General features: G+C 44.2%; 1 protein-coding gene across 2 annotated transcripts in view; it reads left to right on the plus strand.

Moving 5' to 3' along the window:
- Positions 1–19,169, plus strand: part of BLVRA (biliverdin reductase A) — a 58,603-nt gene that overhangs the window by 23,258 nt on the left and 16,176 nt on the right. For both annotated transcript variants that reach the window (XM_081244267.1, XM_081244266.1), the window contains 3 exons: positions 11,740–11,861; positions 14,665–14,784; positions 16,317–16,414. In XM_081244267.1, coding sequence (XP_081100393.1) covers positions 11,740–11,861; positions 14,665–14,784; positions 16,317–16,414 — 340 coding nt within the window. The remainder of the gene's footprint in view (positions 1–11,739; positions 11,862–14,664; positions 14,785–16,316; positions 16,415–19,169) is intronic.

Here is a 19,169-nt window from a genome sequence, read left to right on the forward strand (position 1 = left end):
TCTGGTTAGCTAGTTTCCTGTGAGGGCAGGCCTCATTAGGAAAAACAGCACGCTCTGGTGTATTTCAGAGTGGTGCTTTTTCCCCCACTCCTGCTGGAAGCACAAGGGGAAACATCTCCAGTATTTACTGTGGAAACCTGGTCAAGCTCTTGGAGGTCAATCTCACAAAATTGAGAGGGCCTCCCTGTGACTGGGTCCCCCTGGAGTTTTTAGGTCTCCAAGTTGTCCACACTGAGGCCCCAGCGACTCATCCATTACAGTTCAGGCTTTCCTGCTGGTTCTGGCGTCTGGTTCCTGTGGTGGCTTCTCCTCTTGAACCTCTGCTCTGCTAAGTTATTCTCTTCATTAGTGCCTCTGTCTCTCCAGTCTTGGGGGCAGTGGTTTGCCTTGTGTCCTCACCTCTCTTACGGATCCTGGAAGACTTACTTTTAGTTAGTTTTTCAGTCTGTTTAGCTGTTTATTCATTATCAGGATCGAGTAGCAACTTCCAAGCTCCTTCCATGTGCAGTGGGAAACCAGAAGCCCTCACCTCTTTGATCTGCAGTTTCCTTTCAGAACATGCCTCGAAGAAGCCTCATGTCAAACGAGTAAAATGGTCTAGCAAAGTCATTTTTCTCAAAAACAAAGTTCTTTCCCACAGAGGAACTCAACTGTTAATATGTCAGCATTTTCACCCATATCTTGTCCCTTTGTGTCAGTTTTGCAAAGGAATGTTGTCTAAACCAAACTCAGAAGCACTTTCAGTCTGACACCGTGCCAGCCAGGTTTTGTACACGTTTGTGTGTATTGTTAATTACTAAAATAGAAAAAGTAACTTGGCTTCTTACAGATAATGAAGCTGTTTCTTAACCTCATGGCTCTTTTAAAGCTAATAGAAACTTATGTTCCTGGTTATTTTCTGGAATGTAGTAATTTAGTTAATCTTAGGAATGCTGTAAATACTCAGCCTCATAAGGAGATTGCTTGTTTCCTTTTCTGGGTGAAAGAAGAAACAAATATTTGATCAGGTGTGTGTGTTTTGGCTGTTACAGTACAGATTTCTCTAAAGACTGTCTTTCTGCTTTTTGTATATGAGACTATCAACAATTAAAACTAAAAGGGTAAACTTGTAACCCAGAAGGTACTAACTGGGCTAAATTGCCTGTTGTCAGTTGGGCATTGTGGCCTCTCCTTCCCACACTCTCCCTGACTCAAGGAAGACAAGCCTGGAACTGCATTGCCCACTGGTCCATTTCATGTGTGAAGTTGGCCAGTTAGAAGCAGTCTTGGGAGATTTGGAAGGCTGAAGAAAGAGAGACTGTTATTGAGAGAGCACAGTTGCTTCTTCACAGCTGCAGGCTGAAAAAGGCTGCAGATGCTTTCCCCGAGGTCTTGGCATCCAGGCAAGCTCTTGAGAATCACTTGCTTCAGTACAGCAGGGAGATGGTCAGTGATGGCTTCTCTGGCTTTAGCTCCCCAGTGGTGGCAATGATCATGTAACCCAGGGGTACCCAACCCCGGGGCCGCAGACCAGTACTGGTCCACGGCCTGTTAGGAATCGGGCAGCACAGCAGGAGGTGAGTGGCGGGCGGACGAGTGAGTGAAGCTTCATCTGCTGCTCCCCATCGCTCCCCCATCGCTCCCCCATCACTCCCCCATCACTCCCCATCGCTCCCCATCACTCCCTCATCACTCCCCCATCACTCCCCATCGCTCCCCATCGCTCCCCATCGCTCCCCATCACTCCCTCATCACTCCCTCATCGCTCCCCATCACTACCCATTCACTCCCCATCACTCCCGATCACTCCCCATCGCTCCGCATCACTCCCTCATCACTCCTCATCACTCCCCATCACTCCCCATCACTCCCTCATCGCTCCCCCATCACTCCCCATCGCTCCCCATCGCTCCCCATCGCTTCCCCATCGCTCCCCATCACTCCCCATCGCTCCCCATCACTTGCATTACTGCCTGAACCACTCCCACCCACCGTCCGTGGAAAAATTGTCTTCCCTGAAACCGGTCCCTGGTGCCAAAAAGGTTGGGGACCGCTGATATAAGCCTCTAATTCCCCGTGTTAAAACTCTGTGCTTAGAACACATTGAATGGTTTCTCTTTTGCAGACTGAATCCTGACTGTACCTTGAGGGGTTTATGAGTAAGTTGTGGAACAACAGTAGTACAAAGTCTGGGAGAGAGGAGGTGGAAGTAACTGCTGGAAGGTTCTCATGTGTGAAATGGTACGATGTTACCTTAAGGCAGGCTGTGCTATGTAAAATACGTATCATATAAAGGCCTTAATAAACCACTAAAATCGTTACAGCTACTAGCCACTGGGTGAGATTAAATTAGATTAGAAATTAATTAAAATTAAATTCATTCGAAATACTTTATTCATCTGAAAAGAAGTCAGAAGAAGAGGGAAAGAAGCACAGATTGGACAGATATAAGACAACAAGACAGTAGATTGGAACCCAACCATATCCGTAATCATAGGGTAAATTGTTTAAACACTTCACTGAAAGGGAGAGATTGTTAGACTGAATAAAAAGTGAGACCTGACAATATGCTGCCTACAGGAAACTCACTTTATATATGAAAGCACACATTGGTTAAAAGTGAGGGGTTGGAAAAAAATGTACTATGCTAACACAAATCAGCAGAAACTGGGAGTAGATTGATGATATCAGACAAAATAAATTTCAGGGCAAAAAATACTACCAGGAATAAAAATGGTCATTTCAGAATGATAAAGTGGTTAATTCATCAAGACACCATAACCACCCTAAAAATTTATATTCCTGATAGTAGAGCTTTGAAATACATCAGTCAGAAAGTGATAGAATGGTAAAGAGAAATACACAAGTCTAAAATTATATTCAGAGATTCTAGTACCTATTAATGATTGATAGAACAAGTAGACAGAAAATCAGTAAGTATATAGAAGACTTGAATAACATTATCTACCAACTTGATCTAACAGGCCTATGGAACAGTCCAGCCAGCAACAGTAGAATACACATTCTTTTTAAGTGTGCTCAAAACATTTACCAAGATAGACCATATTCTGGATCATAAAACATGTTTTTAAAAATTTAAGGGTTCAAATCATTTAAAGGATGTTCTCTGACTCATATTTCTCTGGAATTAAATGAGAAACCTGTAGTAGAAAAATATCTGGAAAATCCCTAAATATCTGGAACTAAATAACATACTTCTAAATAATCCATTGACCAAAGAGTTAATCACAAGGGAAATTAGACAGTATCGTTAACTGAATGAAAATGAAATCATGACATTTCCCAGTTTGTGGGGTGCAGCTAAAGCACTGCCATCACAGGGAAATTTATAGCACTAAATGTCTGTTTTTGAAAAGAAGAAAGTTTTTGAATGAATAACTTAAATTCCCAACCTCAGAGTTTTTTTAAAAAGAGCATATTAAACCCAAATAAGCAGAAAATTTGAAGTAATAAGGATAAGAGCAGAAATCAATGCAATAAGGAAACAATCAATCAAGAAAATCGGTGAAACCTAAAGATAGTCTTTGGGTTTTTTTTTGAGATCATTAGAGTTGATAAAACTCTAGCCAGGCTGCTCAGGAAAAAGAGAGAGAAGACACAAATTACCAATATCAGAAATGAGAGAGAGGACATTACTGCAGATTCTACAGAGAGTTAAAGAATAGTAAGAGAATACTGTGAATACCTTTGTGGCTAGGAAAGAGTAATTTAGATGAAATGGGCATATTCCTTGAAAGACTCAGACTTCCTAAGCACTTTGAAAAAGAAGTGGCAACCTGAATGTATATATATTCCAACTATACCTATTCAATAAATAGTCTCTGTCATTCAAACCTTTCCACAGAGAGGAATTCTGGATTGAAGAAGCAGGCTGCTATGATGTGAACTGCTTATATAGAGAGGCATTTGTCAGGAACTTCAGGTGGCTTCTAAGAGCTCTCCATCCCACAACCATAGGAACTGAATTCTGCTGACAACCACATGAGCTTGGAAGAGAACCCTGGGCTCTGGATGGGAACGTAACCTGCCAGCTCCTGACTGCAGCCTAGTAAGACCCTGGGCAGAGGACTCTGTTAAGCCACATTCAGATTCCAGACCCTCAGAAACTGTGAGATAATAAATTTGACAAAGGATCAGAATGCTCTGCTTGGGCAGACGCCTTCCTGATCATTTGCCACCGAAAGATGATCAGAAAACAAAATGAGTGTCATATGGTTTATCATTTGTGTATTTTTCGTGAACTCCTCCCAGTACTCCAAACCCAGTGCCAACAGAGAAAGCCAGGAAACGCCAGCATCCAGCAGCAATTCTAGTCCAAATGATTCAAGATCAGCCACCCCATCATCCAGTCAAGAAATCGTGTCTAGAGCTGCCAGTTCTTCCTCAGAAAGACTGAGACAACACACGCTTCCACAAGCACAGGTGGATTCCCATATAGTTATCTGTTTCCACACGTAATACAAAGAAACGTAGACAACCAGTTTCTCGGGCAGGCTGTTCCAGCTAGATTGCCAGTGTATCTTGCTTTTAGTCCATTGCAGATACTATGGTGGCAAACATTTGTATGCTCATTAGTAATATGTGATATTTTGTACAGTGTCAAGCTGCCGTTTCAGCCCAGGCCACATCAAAAGCCAACCCAGCCCAAACTACTGCTTCACAGCCTCTACATTGGCACATGTTCCTGGAGAAGAATCGCCACCGGCTCCAAACTCAGTGGTCCAAGAAAGCTAACCCATGAATGAGAATGCTAAACAAAGAAGATGTCACTATGAGGCTGGCTGGATTGGATGTACATGTCCTCACAAGCTGCAGTTCTCTTTAGCATTGTGTATTTCTTTTCTTCCTTTAGTCAATTTACATGGTAATGGAAGCCATGCTGCTGCTTGATGTACAGCAAGTTGGATGATTTCCTGTTAGGCATGAGGAGGTCAGCCGCAGGCTGCCTAAAATAGTGCCAAGTTAAGGGTGATGGGAAACAAGTAAACAATCTAAAACTTGAAGATGTGGGTCATTTTATGGATGATGGGCTTGGCGATGAGGGTGGGAGTGGGGAAGGTGCAGGTGAAGGAGCCAGTGCAACTCAAAGACCTGGATTAATGGTTTCAGCTTGATCTTATCACCACCTTCTTTACTTCACTAATGCCAGAGGGCCGCCCCCTGTCAAGAGTTAGGCTTGAAAAACCATGCCAGCTGGAAAGGAGGGTTTGACTTCAGGAAAATGTTTAAACACTAGTGTAATTTAAAAGTATATATGAGTATAAAACCTTTTTATTATTGTGAGATTTTTTTCCTTTAAGCTCATACGTATGAATATTGTAAGCACAAATGGATTACTAATTGTATGATTTTTTTTAAAAAAGAGTAACAGAACATAGTGTTACAATATTGGTCTTCCAGATTTTATTCATTTCAATTATGTATATTATCCCAAGACAAACATATTTGTGGGTCTTATTTGTTTAAAGAGCTGCTTCATATATAAATTTCTATAGTTGTAGGTTGACCATTCAGTGTGTAATTTAATATATTATCTATTTTCTGTGAATTATTCTGAAAGTTTCAAATGAATGATCTCACAGTGTTTAGTAAAGAATGTTATTTACCTAAAATGTGCTAGTAGCAACTGGCCCAGCCCTAAAGCCAAGAAACTTATCAGTAATCTTAATTTTATTGGATAAAGGAAATCTATTTTAAGGGCATGTATTCCATCAGTTGGAATTCATACCATAAAGAAAAAGCAGTTCTTTAGTAGAATTAACAGTGATATAAAATGTTTTATACAGGCAGTATAAAAGGGAATACTTTTATAGAATCAGAAATATTAGAAATAATTTGGCATTACAAGAAAAGAGAACTACAGACCAGTAACTCTCATGAACACAGATGCAAACTTTTTTTTTTTTTCTTTTTTTTGCGGTACACGGGTCTCTCACTGCTGTGGCCTCTCCTGTTGCGGAGCACAGGCTCCAGACGCACAGGCTCAGCGGCCATGGCCCACGGGCCCAGCTGCTCCATGGCATGTGGGATCTTCCCGGACTGGGGCATGAACCCATGTCCCCTGCATCGGCAGGCGGACTCTCAACCACTGCGCCACCAGGGAAGCCCCAGATGCAAACATTTTTAATAAGATTTTAGCAAATAGAATCAACAATATATATAAAGGATAATACATTATGACCAAGTGAGGGTTATCCTGGGAATGAAAGGTGTCACTATATCAACAGACTTGAGGAAGAAAAAAATCACAAAATTATCTCAATAGACATAGAAAAGGCACTTGACAAAATTAGACCATTTATGGATTTAAAAATGTAAGCAAAATATGAATAAAAGGAAATATCCACATCCTGATAAAGGGTATCTACAAAAAATTCTACAGCTAAGATAATTCTTCTTGGTGAAAAGACCAAATGCTGTCCTCTAAGATTAAAACGTGAGCAAGAATGTCTGCTCTTGCTACTCTATTCAAAATCATACTGGAGTCCCACCCAGTGCAATCAGGCAAGAAAAATGAATAAAACACATACAGATTGGAAAGGAAGAAGTAAAACCGACTCTGTTCACATCTGACTCTGTGGTCTATGTGGTCTATGTGGAAATCTAATGGAATCTACAAAAAAGCTGCTAGAAGTAATAAGTGAGTTCAGCAAGGTTACAAGATGCCAAGTCAGTATACAGAAATCAACTGTATGTCTATATACTCACAATGAACAATTGGAAATGGAAGGTTAAAAAAATACTATTTATATAATAGCACTAAAAATCATTAAAAAAACAAGTATAAATCTAACAAAATATGTGCTAAATCCATATACTGAAAATGACAGAATGAAAGAAATCAGAGACCTAAATAAATGGGGATATGTACCACGTTCATGGATTAGAAGATTCATTATTGTGAAAATGTTGGGTTTTTGCTCAAACTGATCCATATATTCAACATAATCCCATTCAGAATCCTGGCAGGAATTTTTATTTTATTTCATTTTATTTTATTTATTTAATAATTGACAAGCTGAGTCTAAAATTTATATGTAAAGGCAGGAGAACTATAATTTTAGAAAAGAAAAAGTTGGTGGATTCACAGTAATGGACTCCATACTTACCATAAAACTACAGTGGTCAAGACAGTTTCCTTTTGTACAAAGGTACAAAGGCATTTCAATAGAAAAAGGATGGTATTTCTCATTAAATCATATTGGAACAGTTGGATATCATATGCAAAAAAAAAAATGAACCTTGATGGCTTCCAGAGAAGAAGGCACATGAGCTGGGTTTAAAGTCCTGGTACATTTAAATACAGGGCTGGCATAGCCCTGCCTAGTTGTAGATAGTTGATACAGCCTGTGGAATGAATACATATACTAGAAGCTGCCTCTCTGCTCTAAAAAAATTTCTTAAAGAAACTGATTCTTACCTTACTCCATGTGGAAAAATTAATTCAGAACATAAACTATAAAAGTAACTAAGGACTTCCTTGGTGGCGCAGTGGTTAAGAATCCGCCTGCCAATGCAGGGGACATGGGTTCAACCCCTGGTCTGGGAAGATCCCACATGCTGCGGAGCAACAAAGCCCATGTGCCACAACTACTGAGCCTGCGCTCTAGAGCCCACGAGCCACAGCTACCAAAGCCCGCGTGCCCTAGAGCCCACATACCGTAACTACTGAGCCCTTGCACCGCAACTACTGAAGCCTGCATACTCTAAAGCCTGCATGCCACAACTGCTAAGCCCACGTGCTGCAACTACTGAAGCCCACGTGCCTAGAGCCCGTGCTCTGCAACAAGAGAAGCCACCACAGTGAGAAGCCCACGCACCGCAACAAAGAGTAGCCCCCGCTCGCCGCAACTAGAGAAAGCCCATGTGCAGCAATGAAAACCCAACAAGACCAAAAAAAAAAAAAAGATAACTAAAACTAAAGTAAGCTAAAACTGTGACTCTTAAACTATAAAATGTCTAAAACATAGAAGAAAATGTTTGTGACATTGGAGTAGCCAGAAGAATGATCCATTAAAAATTTTTTTTGATAAGTTGACTTCATCAAAATTAAGAACTTTAGCTCCTAAAAAGTCACTCTTAAGAAAATGAAAAGACAAACTACAGACTAGGAAAAGTTGTTTGCAAATTACGTATCTGACAAATGAATTGTATCAAAAATATATAAAGAACTCAAAACTCAACAATAAGAAAATAAACAACCCAATTCAAAGTGGCAGAAGATTTGAACAGACATTTTACCAGCAAAGATTTATAGACGGCAAATAAGCACACGAAACAGTGCTCAACATCACTAGTCATTAGGGAAATGCAAATAGAAACCTCAGTGAAAGACCACAACACACTTGTTATAATTAATGGCTAAAACAAAAAGAGGAGAAAACCTGATAATACCAGGTGCTGGTGAGAATGCTGAACAGCTGGACCTCTCAGACATCAGTGGCGAGAATGCAAAACAGTATAGGTGTAAAGGTACGCTTTGGAAAAACTCAGTTTGGCAGTTTCTCATAAAGTTAAGCCTACACTTGCCATATGACACAGCAAACTCATACCCAGGCATTTACCCAAGTTTGAGAACTGTGCTGACACAAAAAGTAGGACATGACTATCTATAGCAGCTTTATTCATAGTTGAATTATGAATTCATTTGAACTGGAAGCATCAGAAATGTTCTTCAACTGCGAAATGGATAAACAAGCCATTATGACTAGTACTTAGTAATAAAAAGAAAGAAATGATTGATACATGCAACAACATAGGTGAAAAATGCATTGTGCTAGGCAGAAGATAGACTCAAAAGACTACATATCGTATGATTTCATTTATATGACATTCTAGAAAAGGCAAAACTATTGGGATGGTAAACAAATCAGTGGTTGCCTGGGGTTGGGTAGGGGTTGGCTACAAAGGGGCACAGGTAATTTTGGAGGGGGTGATGGAACTGTTCTGTATCCTTTTTTTATTATTTTTATTTATTTTATTTTTTATTTTTATATTTTTGTGGTACGCGGGCCTCTCACTGTCGTGGCCTCTCCCATTGCGGAGCACAGGCTCCGGACGCGCAGGCTCAGCGGCCATGGCTCAAGGGCCTAGCCGCTCCGCGGCATGTGGGATCCTCCCAGACCGGGGCACGAACCCGTGTCCCCTGCATTGGCAGACGGACTCAACTACTGTGCCACCAGGGAAGCCCCCCTTTTTTTTTTTAATTGGAGTATAGTTGATTTACAATGTTGTTTTAGTTTCAGGTGTACAGCAAAGTGAATCAGTTATACATATGCATGTATCCACTCTTTTTTTTAATTTAGATTCTTTTCCCATATAGGCCATTATAGAGTATTGAGTAGAGTTCCCTGTGCTATACAGCAGGTTCTTATTAGTTACCTATCTTATATATAGTAGTGTGTATATGTCAATCCCAGTCTCCCAGTTTATCCTTCCCCACCCTTATCCCCTGGTAACCATAAATCTTTTTTCTACATCTGTGACCCTACTTCTGTTTTGTAAATAAGTTCATTTGTTCTATATCTTGACTATGGTAGGTATGTGAGTTTATGTTGGTCAAAGCTCATGGAACTGTACACTAAAATGGGTGGGTTTTATTATATGCAAAAAAAAAATATCTAACTGATAGTATCAGGAAAAGCTTCATAGAGTGTAAGATGCCCAAGTCTTAAAAGCTTTGAAGGTGTGGACATCCACCCTGTGGACAGTGGGGAGAAGCTCGTTCCAGGCAAGGGGAACAGGATTTGCAAAGACTTAGAGGGAGCCAACAGTCGTGTGTGTTCTGCGTACTTTGAAATTGTTTGGAAGGTCAGAAGCCTAAAGTTACACAGTGGGGGAGTTGACCAGAAGGCATTGCTGGAGAAGCAGGCTGGAGCTGAGTTGTGAAAGGCCTTATGTGTTTGATAAAGAACGTGGACTTGGATTTTTTTTTTTTCCCTTTAGTTGGTGTCCTACAAACTGTCTTGCAGTTTGGGCCGCTGTAATAAAGTACCACAGAAATTTCTCTCTCGCAGTTCGGGGTCTGGAAGCCTGAGATCAGGCTGAGATCTGGCGGGAGGGGTACCCTTCTGGGCTGCAGACTACCGACTCCTCATCCTGTCCTCACGTGAGCGGAGAGCAGGGAGAGGAGGAGGCATGCTCTCTCGTGACTCTTAGAAGGGCACCAACCCCATTCATGCAGGCTCCACCCTCATGACTTCATCTCATCCTAATTACCTCCCAAAAGCCCTATCTCCTACTACCATTATATTGGGGGACAGGGTTCCCACTTCTGGGGGGGGACATAATCATTCAGTCTGTAACAGCTGGGAAAATGAAGGGCTTTAATCAGGGGAGGGGACTTAGTTTTCATCTGAAGCATCTCCTCTGGCAGGCCTGGGGACCACACACGGGAAGGGTGAGACCAGGTGGTGATTTGTCACGTCGTCAGGCAGGAGGCAAACAAGTCCTGGGCCAAGACTAGAGCAGTGGACGCAGGGAGAGGGGTGGACTCATTGGGAAATGGTGACACCCAGATGACAAAGGTGAAAGAGAGGGGCTAGATGCTAGCGGCTAGGGAGACATTGGAGTTTCTATGCTTGGAGACATCCAAGAAGAACTGGGTTTGAGGGATGTGTAGAGATCATTTTTATCAGTTTGGATTATAGTGAGTTGCTGTATAACTTGAAAACATTGACTTGATTTTTCATTGTAATACTATACGCATCCAGCTTCCAGCAGTGTACCTGAATAATGAGTAAGCTGCCACAGTAGGGTGGGAGTGACATGGATTGGAACCCAGAAAGCCATGGTGAGGAGTCTGAGTAAGGTGACTGTGGCCGGTACCCATGGGCCCTGTCTGCCCACATCTCACTGAGCAGCTGTGGCCTCTGAATGACTCCCTGCTGTATCAGATTCGCACGTCCACAGGAGGAGGTATTTGGGGAGGACAGCGGTGCCAGGCTAGGACTGGGTATGGCTTAAAGAGGAAGATCTCTCATCCTGGGGGAGGTGGCAGTAGAAGTGGAGAGGCTTTTCCGTGGACGACACAGGTCAGAGCACCCACAGAAATGTTCTGGGGGGAACTGACTTCTCTCCGAGCCCACGTTTCAGGGAGTGTCTCATCCCCCGCTTACCTGCTGCGGCTTCCTGTGTGTTCTGGGTTGGCTCCTTGCTTGCTTGTCTGGACCCTGACTGGTCCTGCCCACATGTCTTTGTTTTGCTGCACCTTGCTAGACGCCTGGACTGTTTTTTTTGTTGTTGTTGTTTTTGTTTTGTTTTGTTTTTTGCAATACACGGGCCTCTCACTGTTGTGGCCTCTCCCGTTGCGGAGCACAGGCTCCGGACGCACAGGCTCAGCAGCCATGGCTCACGGGCCCAGCCGCTCCACGGCATGTGGGATCCTCCCGGACCGGGGCACGAGCCCGTGTCCCTTGCCTCGGCAGGTGGACTCTCAACCACTGCGCCACCAGGGAAGCCCTGGACTGTTTTTTTTTTTTTTTTTTTTTTTTTTTTTTTTTTTTTTTGCAGTACGTGGGCCTCTCACTGTTGTGGCCTCTCCCATTGTGAAGCACAGGCTCTGGACGCACAGCCTCAGCGGCCATGGCTCATGGGCCCAGCCGCTCTGTGGCATGTGGGATCTTCCCGGACCAGGGCATGAACCCATGTCCCCTGCATCGGCAGGTGGACTCTCAACAACTGCGCCACCAGGGAAGCCCCCTGGACTGTTTTTAAACTCCATGATCCCTTGTGTTTCAGCCCGAGAGGAAGTTTGGCGTGGTGGTGGTTGGCATCGGCAGAGCTGGCTCCGTGCGGATCCGGGACTTGCGGAATCCACACGCTTCCTCGGCGTACCTGAACCTGATTGGCTTCGTGTCCAGGTGGCTTTGCTTTGTGCCTTGTAATTCACGGGAAGCCCGGTGAGATGGGTTAGGCCTTGGGCCACGCAGCTCCTCCAGACCCAGGAGAGAGCGAGCCAGCTCCAGTGTCGTTCCAGGGAACCATGCAGGGTCAGCCCCATAAGATCACAAGTTTGGACAGGTCTGGGAACTGAAGAGTAACTAGACCTGCAGCTGGGATGTACAGTGAGTCAGCCCAGCGTACCCGAATAATGAGCGTGACCACCCTCAGCTCCTCCTTCGAGGGGACTGCCGTCAGAGGTAGGGAAGATGAGCACAGGGCCTGACGGTTACTGAAGGGGCACAGTGCACACATGTGGGTTGTCCTGAACGAAGGCTTTAGGTGTGATACATCAGTTACCATGACAGCCATCCATGCAGGGCCCTGGGCTTTCCGAGCCTGACCAACTATTTGACGTAGATGTCAACCCACCTGACAGATAAAGAATCTGAGCCACAGAGAGGTTAAGTAATTTGCCTGAGGTCACACAGCTGGAAAAATCTAAGAACTAGATGTCAGCGCAGGTCTATCTGATTCCAAAGCCCATCTTTTAAACACCATGTGTTCTTTTCCCCTTTGATAATTCTGAGCCCCGCTTTTAAGGAGTATCATTTATCTCCTGTAACTCAAAACCGAACTTTTCAGCACGTTTCTTCTTCCCTGCCCCACCCTCAGCTCCTTCCTCCACCCCGACCACTTCCTCACATACTCACCATTCACCAAACCAACGCCCTGTAACATCATTTATCAATGGTCATTGAGAACTAGAAGTAGGCCCTGTGTCGGCAGGTGATGCGGCAGAGAGCAAGTCAGGCACGTGTCTCCTTTCTAGTGGCTTTAGAGAAATCAACTAAATGTCAATACTTAAACAGAGCGTAAGTAACTATCCTGATGGTCCACGTAGAAGTTCTTTCAAATTTTAATTTATGGGACCTGCTTTCTTCCAATTTGCCTCTCTCGAAACCTGGCCCCTCCTTAAGGATTTAAAGTGGCGGCACTAAGGTGACCCAGAAGTGCTGGGAATCTGCCCTCGGTCAGTCTTCCCCTCCCAGTAAGATTCCAAGGGAGGGCTTCCCTGGTGGCGCAGTGGTTGAGAATCTGCCTGCCAATGCAGGGGACACGGGTTCGAGCCCTGGTCCAGGAAGATCCCACATGCCACAGAGCAACTAAGCCCGTGCACCACAACTACTGAGCCTGCGCTCTAGAGCCACAACTACTGAGCCCGCGAGCCACAACTACTGAGCCCACGCACCTAGAGCCTGTGCTCCGCAACAAGAGAAGCCACTGCAGTGGGAAGCTCGCGCACTGCAACAAAGAGTAGCCCCTGCTTGCCGCAACTAGAGGAAGCCCGCGTGCAGCAACGAAGGCCCAACGCGACCAAATAAATTATTAATTAATTAATTAATTTAAAAAAAAAGATTCGAAGGGAGCAGCACAAACGGGAGGCTTGACATTGCGATTAGCCGGCACCGTTCTCCTGCTGCTCCCGCGCCTGAGGCTGGTATCATGCACGGCCTGGGCTCCGGGCTGAAATGGGGCCTCCGCCCCCCCTGCAGCCCTGCCCTCGGCAGCTGGCACCGTGACTGCTGCAGCGGGAATGCCGGACCTACCCAGGTCCCTCGGGAGGACGGCCAGCTCCCCTCCATCCCTGCCTTACCGCAGCCCTGCTGTTACTACACTGTCCCCTTCTCACGTGCCCTGTTCCTCACGACCTACCTGCTAAGTCCTGTCACCTCCCCGGGAAGCCTCTCCTGAAACCCTGAAACTTGGAGTTCCTTGCCTTCCTTGACTCTTCACCTGTGCCCGCGGCACGGCATTCCTCCTGTTACTCTTGTGTTGTTGTTATAGGTGTGTACGTGTCTTCCTCCCTCTAGCTGACTGAGCTCACTGGAAGCGGAGGACTCTAGTCCGTTCCCCACATACTCCCTACAGGGAGGGCACACAGGAGACAAGCGGGAAGCACTGGTCAGACCGAGCCATATAGGTCGGTGGTCCCCACAGGAAGAAACCCGCCGTCATGTCCTTCCGCAGCCACACTTCCCCAGGGGCTCTCTGGCTGCTGCTCGGGTGGGGCTCTGAGCTGGCCCGAGCCTCCCGCCGGCTGCCCCATCTCCTCTGTGGCAGCCGCTGTTGGAGGACTGCTACTCTCCAGCCTCTGCTCTGGGGCGGTGCGCAGACAGCCAGGGCTCCCAGCTCTCCTGAGGCGGAGGTCCTTCTGGATGTGTAGGAGCCGGGAGGCTCAGCTCCTGTCCTGCCTCTGCTGCTGGTTAGCCGTGGAGCCCCTGCCTCTCGGGGCTTTGTCAGCTCGGCTGTAAATGAGGCGGTGACACCCACCTTCCACTTGACCATCACAGGCCATGAAGGAGCTTGAAGTCACACGGCCGTTTGTCCCTTAAAGGTGTTAGTGTCTTGGATTTGGATTAGGTTAGGCAGTCCTGGTGTTTGGCCAAGTGCTTGAAGTTGGCAGTGACCGTGGAGATCGTGTCTCATGAGAGTACAGGAGATCAGTTCTTTTTATCTTAGAGATGAAGTAATGCAAAGACTCCCATGTCCTATGGGCTGTTAGCGGTGGTGTCAGCACTCAATGCCAGGTCCCCGACTTCACCCCAGAGGCTGTGTTTCTCGCTGCGTGCTGAAAAATGCCCTGGAAGTGGGAGGCAGGAAGTTCATTGCTTCATTTCCAAAAGTCAAACACCAGGAAGTAGTTGGGAGATGGGGAGAAGGATGGCTCTCAGCCGATGCTCAGCCTGCTTTGAGCTCCACTTGTCTGTTCCTCTCAAATAGACGAGAGCTGGGGAGCATGGATGGGGTGCCGCAGATGTCTTTGGAAGATGCTCTTGCCAGTCAAGAGGTTGAGGTTGCTTATATCTGCAGTGAGAGCTCCAGCCACGAGGACTACATCAGGTGGGTGTTCAAGTCCTTGCGTTGCACGGTAGTGCGGGACGATAAAAATGCCTGGGCAGGCTGACATCTAGCAAAGGGGTCTTAATTATTGATGGGAAGCACTACATTGGATCCATGACCTTTAAAAATTGTCAAAATGTGAACTCTCACTCTGGGTTATAAATGTATAAGGACATGAAAAATATTGTAGAACTACTATTTATTTAGTACACCATAACTTAAAACATTAGAAACATTAACAAAGTATCTTATTTCTTTGTAAAAAAACTTACTGAGTGTGGTTTGAACAGTGCCTGCCTTTTTCTGGTGGTTTAACTTAGCCACCATCTTTTCTGTGCCTTGGAGAATTGCCATAGTCCTTTCGGTTTCCAACATTTTATCCTTTGCCCTTTCAACAACATGAAATCTGAGAAGGTCTCTAGGAGTTGCTTTAATATGAAGAGTTTTTGCCACGAGATGAGTAAGGAGATTGTGGTGGCATCAGAGTGGGGCGATCGTGTTATTCGTAGAGCAGGAGAAGTGAAATGTTCCCCCGCCCCACCTTTGAATGCAGAGCCTAGAGCCCTCCAAGCATTTGGTAGGACTGAGCCTGGAAGGAGAAGCCCCACTCAGGACCTGGCAGTTGACAATGCAGGGCCAGCCGCCCTCAGAATCTCAGCTTCCCTTCTGGGTCCTTACATCAAACTACAGCTGCTTCCACCATGCCGTTCCCCAGAGTCAGCTGCCCCCTGTTTATCAGACCCACGCTGAGTGTGGACAGAAACACCTTTCCGTGGTTCCCCTTAAACTTCTGTGGCACCAGAGGGTATGTCATTAACAAAGTGATCATGTAATTCCCATGCTTACCAATGTTTGTTTCCTAGAATATCTAGAGAATAAAAGCCAGACTTCTGAGCACAGCACTCTGCATCCTTTACATCAGGCTCCCAGCCACTTGTAGGACCTAGTTTTCCCCCCACTCCCTGTAGCCCACTCCCCTGCCATGCTGAAATGCTGAAATTCACACCACGTCCCAGCGGACAAAGCCCCATAAACACCCAAGCCCCTGCATATGCTGCTCAGAGTGAAACATCCTCATCCCCTGGCACCTGGGAAATGCCTGTTTATACTTCAAGACCCAGTTCAGAGCCTTAGTGAAATATTTCCCGATTGCCTCAGGCAGAACTGGCTGCCGTGGGTTTTTATTTGTAGCTGTCATGTGGTAATAGGCAATTTCCCTGCTAACGTGGCTGTATTTCTCCTCCAGAGTAACTGGTACATAGTAGCTGGTTGAATGCGTGAGTAGACAAATGGGTGAGTGTTCAAATGAACACATGACTAGAAAGCCTTTCTCTTACCGCTTAGTAGAAAATCACGTGAGATGCAGTTCATCCGCCTCATCCTCTGGCCCTGACTCTCACTCGTGTTTCGTCATGACACATTTACATGGAGACTTTTGTGCATTTATAACATTCTGTTCTCTGTCATGCAGGGCACTTAAGTGAAGTTTAACTGAAGTGCATTTTTTCTGTATTTATCCCTTTTTCCCAAAGACAGTTCCTAAACGCTGGCAAGCACGTCCTTGTGGAATATCCCATGACACTGTCTTGGGCAGCAGCTAAGGAACTGTGGGCACTGGCTGAGCAGAAAGGTGACGTATGTTCTATGCATCTAGAGCACAGACCCTCTTCCTAAGAATTCCTGCCTCTAAGATTTCTGTGGTACCATCTTTATGCCTTTAAAACTTAACCCCATGTCAGATATGTTACTGGTCCCATGGGCTCCCACACCGCCACCCCACACCCCATACTGTAGGCACATAAAGGGGGAGTGTGTGGAGGGCCCACAGGGCAGAGGGATGGGTGGGAATTTGCAAACTTTTGTTCAAGACTTAGCTTCTTTTACTCTAATGAAAAGTATGAATTAGCTTCCACCTATGCTAGTGTTATAGATTATATATTATTAATATTTATATATTATTTTATATAATAATATATATAATTATATTTCATTTTGGTTTATTCATGTGATAGTTGTATTGCTAATGAAAAAATGCCCAGATCAGGGTAATTGATTGTCTTATGTGCATAGTTTTAGTTTTCATTGTTTCTCAAGAGGAACACTGTTTATTAAATATTTATTATAAGCCAGGAACTTGTAAACTCTGCTAAACACTTCATATGTTATTTTGCTTAATTCTCTTAGAAATCCTTGGAGGTAGGTATGTATAGGAATGTATGTATAGGAATCCATGGCTCAGAGAAGTTAAGAAATTGTGCCAGAAATGGGGCATAACCTTTAAAAATTACAAATCTCTATATTGTATACCTGTGACTTATGTAATATTGTACATCTACTATACTTCAAAAAAAATTTTTTTGTGCCAGGTCACAAAGCTAGTGATATGACCACTAAATGGGAGATGGAGATTTGGTTTCAATCTCTCTGGGCTCTGAAGTCCACATTCATTCCTCTGAGCCATGCCGCCCTCCAGAGATTTTTCTGTTTATATGGTAACTGGACAAGTCCCTCTACGGAGGCAATTAGAACTAACTAGAATGTTTAGGGATTAATGGAGCTAGTTAAATGAAGTTTAAGTCAAAAACACTCTCTGTTTTAACATTTGCTATTTTAAATTTTAACATATGAACAAAGTATGGTGAACAATTATAATGAAAATCACCAAAGAAAGCACCTTGTCCTTATCACCAGTATAGATGGGTCACATTACTGAAACTCTTGATTGCCTTTCTCTAGTACTAGGCCATGCTGCTGGAGGACAGGGCCCACCTTTCCCCTCTGTAGCCCCAGCAGCTAAAGCTAAACACTGCCCAGAACTTGATAGGCCTTCAATAGGTAGGTGTTTGTCGAATGAAAAGATGGATGAATGACTACTGAAGTGAGCTAGAGGTTGGGGAGCTCTGGGGCCGTCACCTTTGTATAGTATTTCTCGTGGCACAAACGTCCCTGGACAGAGTACAAGATGCCAAAGATTTCTTGCTAATTGCAAAGGAAAAAATGTCCTTTTACAATGAAGAGTTCTACTGTTACCATCCTAACCAAGTGATTGCTAATATGGGTAAGTATGACATCACAAGCCATCTGGTGGGATGTGCATAGCATAAATCCTGTAACTGTGATTTGAACCAAACTTCTCACTTCCCAAGAAATACGGGGATGAAGGAACAAATTAAATGACACCAAAAAAGATTAAGTGAACTAGAATGTGGAACACTTTACAAGATAACAAACTAAGTGTCTTCAGGAAGATAATGTCCTGTGCATAGTGACTTCCTTCCAAAGAGCACAAGATGGAAAGAAGGGGAAAAAGAGTGAACTCTACACGAGAGAAACCAAACACTATGCCTCAGCCAGATGACTGAGGTCAGTGTGAACAGTGATGTCATGTTAATAGGATGTACTTGTTGACTGAAAACAAGTAGACTGCCAGTTATTTCTCCAGCAAAGATGAGTTCATTCAGAATCAGGAGAGAATTATAATTCAAGGTCTGCAACCGTGGCGAGCCACGTGCAAATCCCTGCACGGCAAGGGCAGGAGAACACTTTTATAGGGAAAAGGAAGTTTGTGGGGGGAATAGTAAGCAAAGAGTCCATAGCCTTTCATTGGCTGAGTCCTTGCCACGACAGAAGAGGAGTCATCGTCTTCCTGTTGGGCTCTACTATCATCGCACGGTATGGGAGCTCCCTGTTCTGGTCTCCCAACTCTATTTAATGGAGGTTTCTGTTTATTAATGTCTTATGTACGCTTAATATAATGTGATGAGAATGGCCCATTACTTCTGTAGTTTTCCTGTCCAAAACACATAACCCCAGTCTAACCATGAGAAAAACATCAGAAAAATCCCAGCTGAGGAGCATTCTACAAAATACCTAAACAATACTCTTCAGAACTATCAAGGTCATTAAAAAATAAGGAAATTTTGAGAAACTTTCTAACCTAAGAAGGGCCTCAGAAGACATGATGACTGAATGTAAATGAAACACAAAGAGCACATTAGGTTAAAACTATAGAAAACTGAATCAAATATGGACTTACTTTTTTAAAAATGAGAAAATATTGTTATATTGGATCCTGGTATTAGCTCCTTAAGCAAGCAGAATCTGGATGGCTTGCTTACAGATCATGAATGGCTTTGAAAAAGAGAAAAGCCCTTAACACCAAGAGTGACCTTTGTTCTCTAGGCAAGTATTCATAACTCATACTAGAACATCTGTTAAGCAGTGTTTACATGATACTTATCACTATGTATGAGATACTGTCCTTGATAATAGGGGATAACAAAAAGATGACCCTTGCCCTTGAGGAGCCCACAGTGTCAAATGGTCACAACTAGCAGTATTAACTTAATCTGCTGAAAGTGAATTGAAACAGTAATTATAGCAAT

This window comes from Mesoplodon bidens (assembly GCF_964165515.1).
Source record: "Mesoplodon bidens genome assembly, chromosome: 9".
NCBI lineage: Eukaryota > Metazoa > Chordata > Mammalia > Artiodactyla > Ziphiidae > Mesoplodon > Mesoplodon bidens.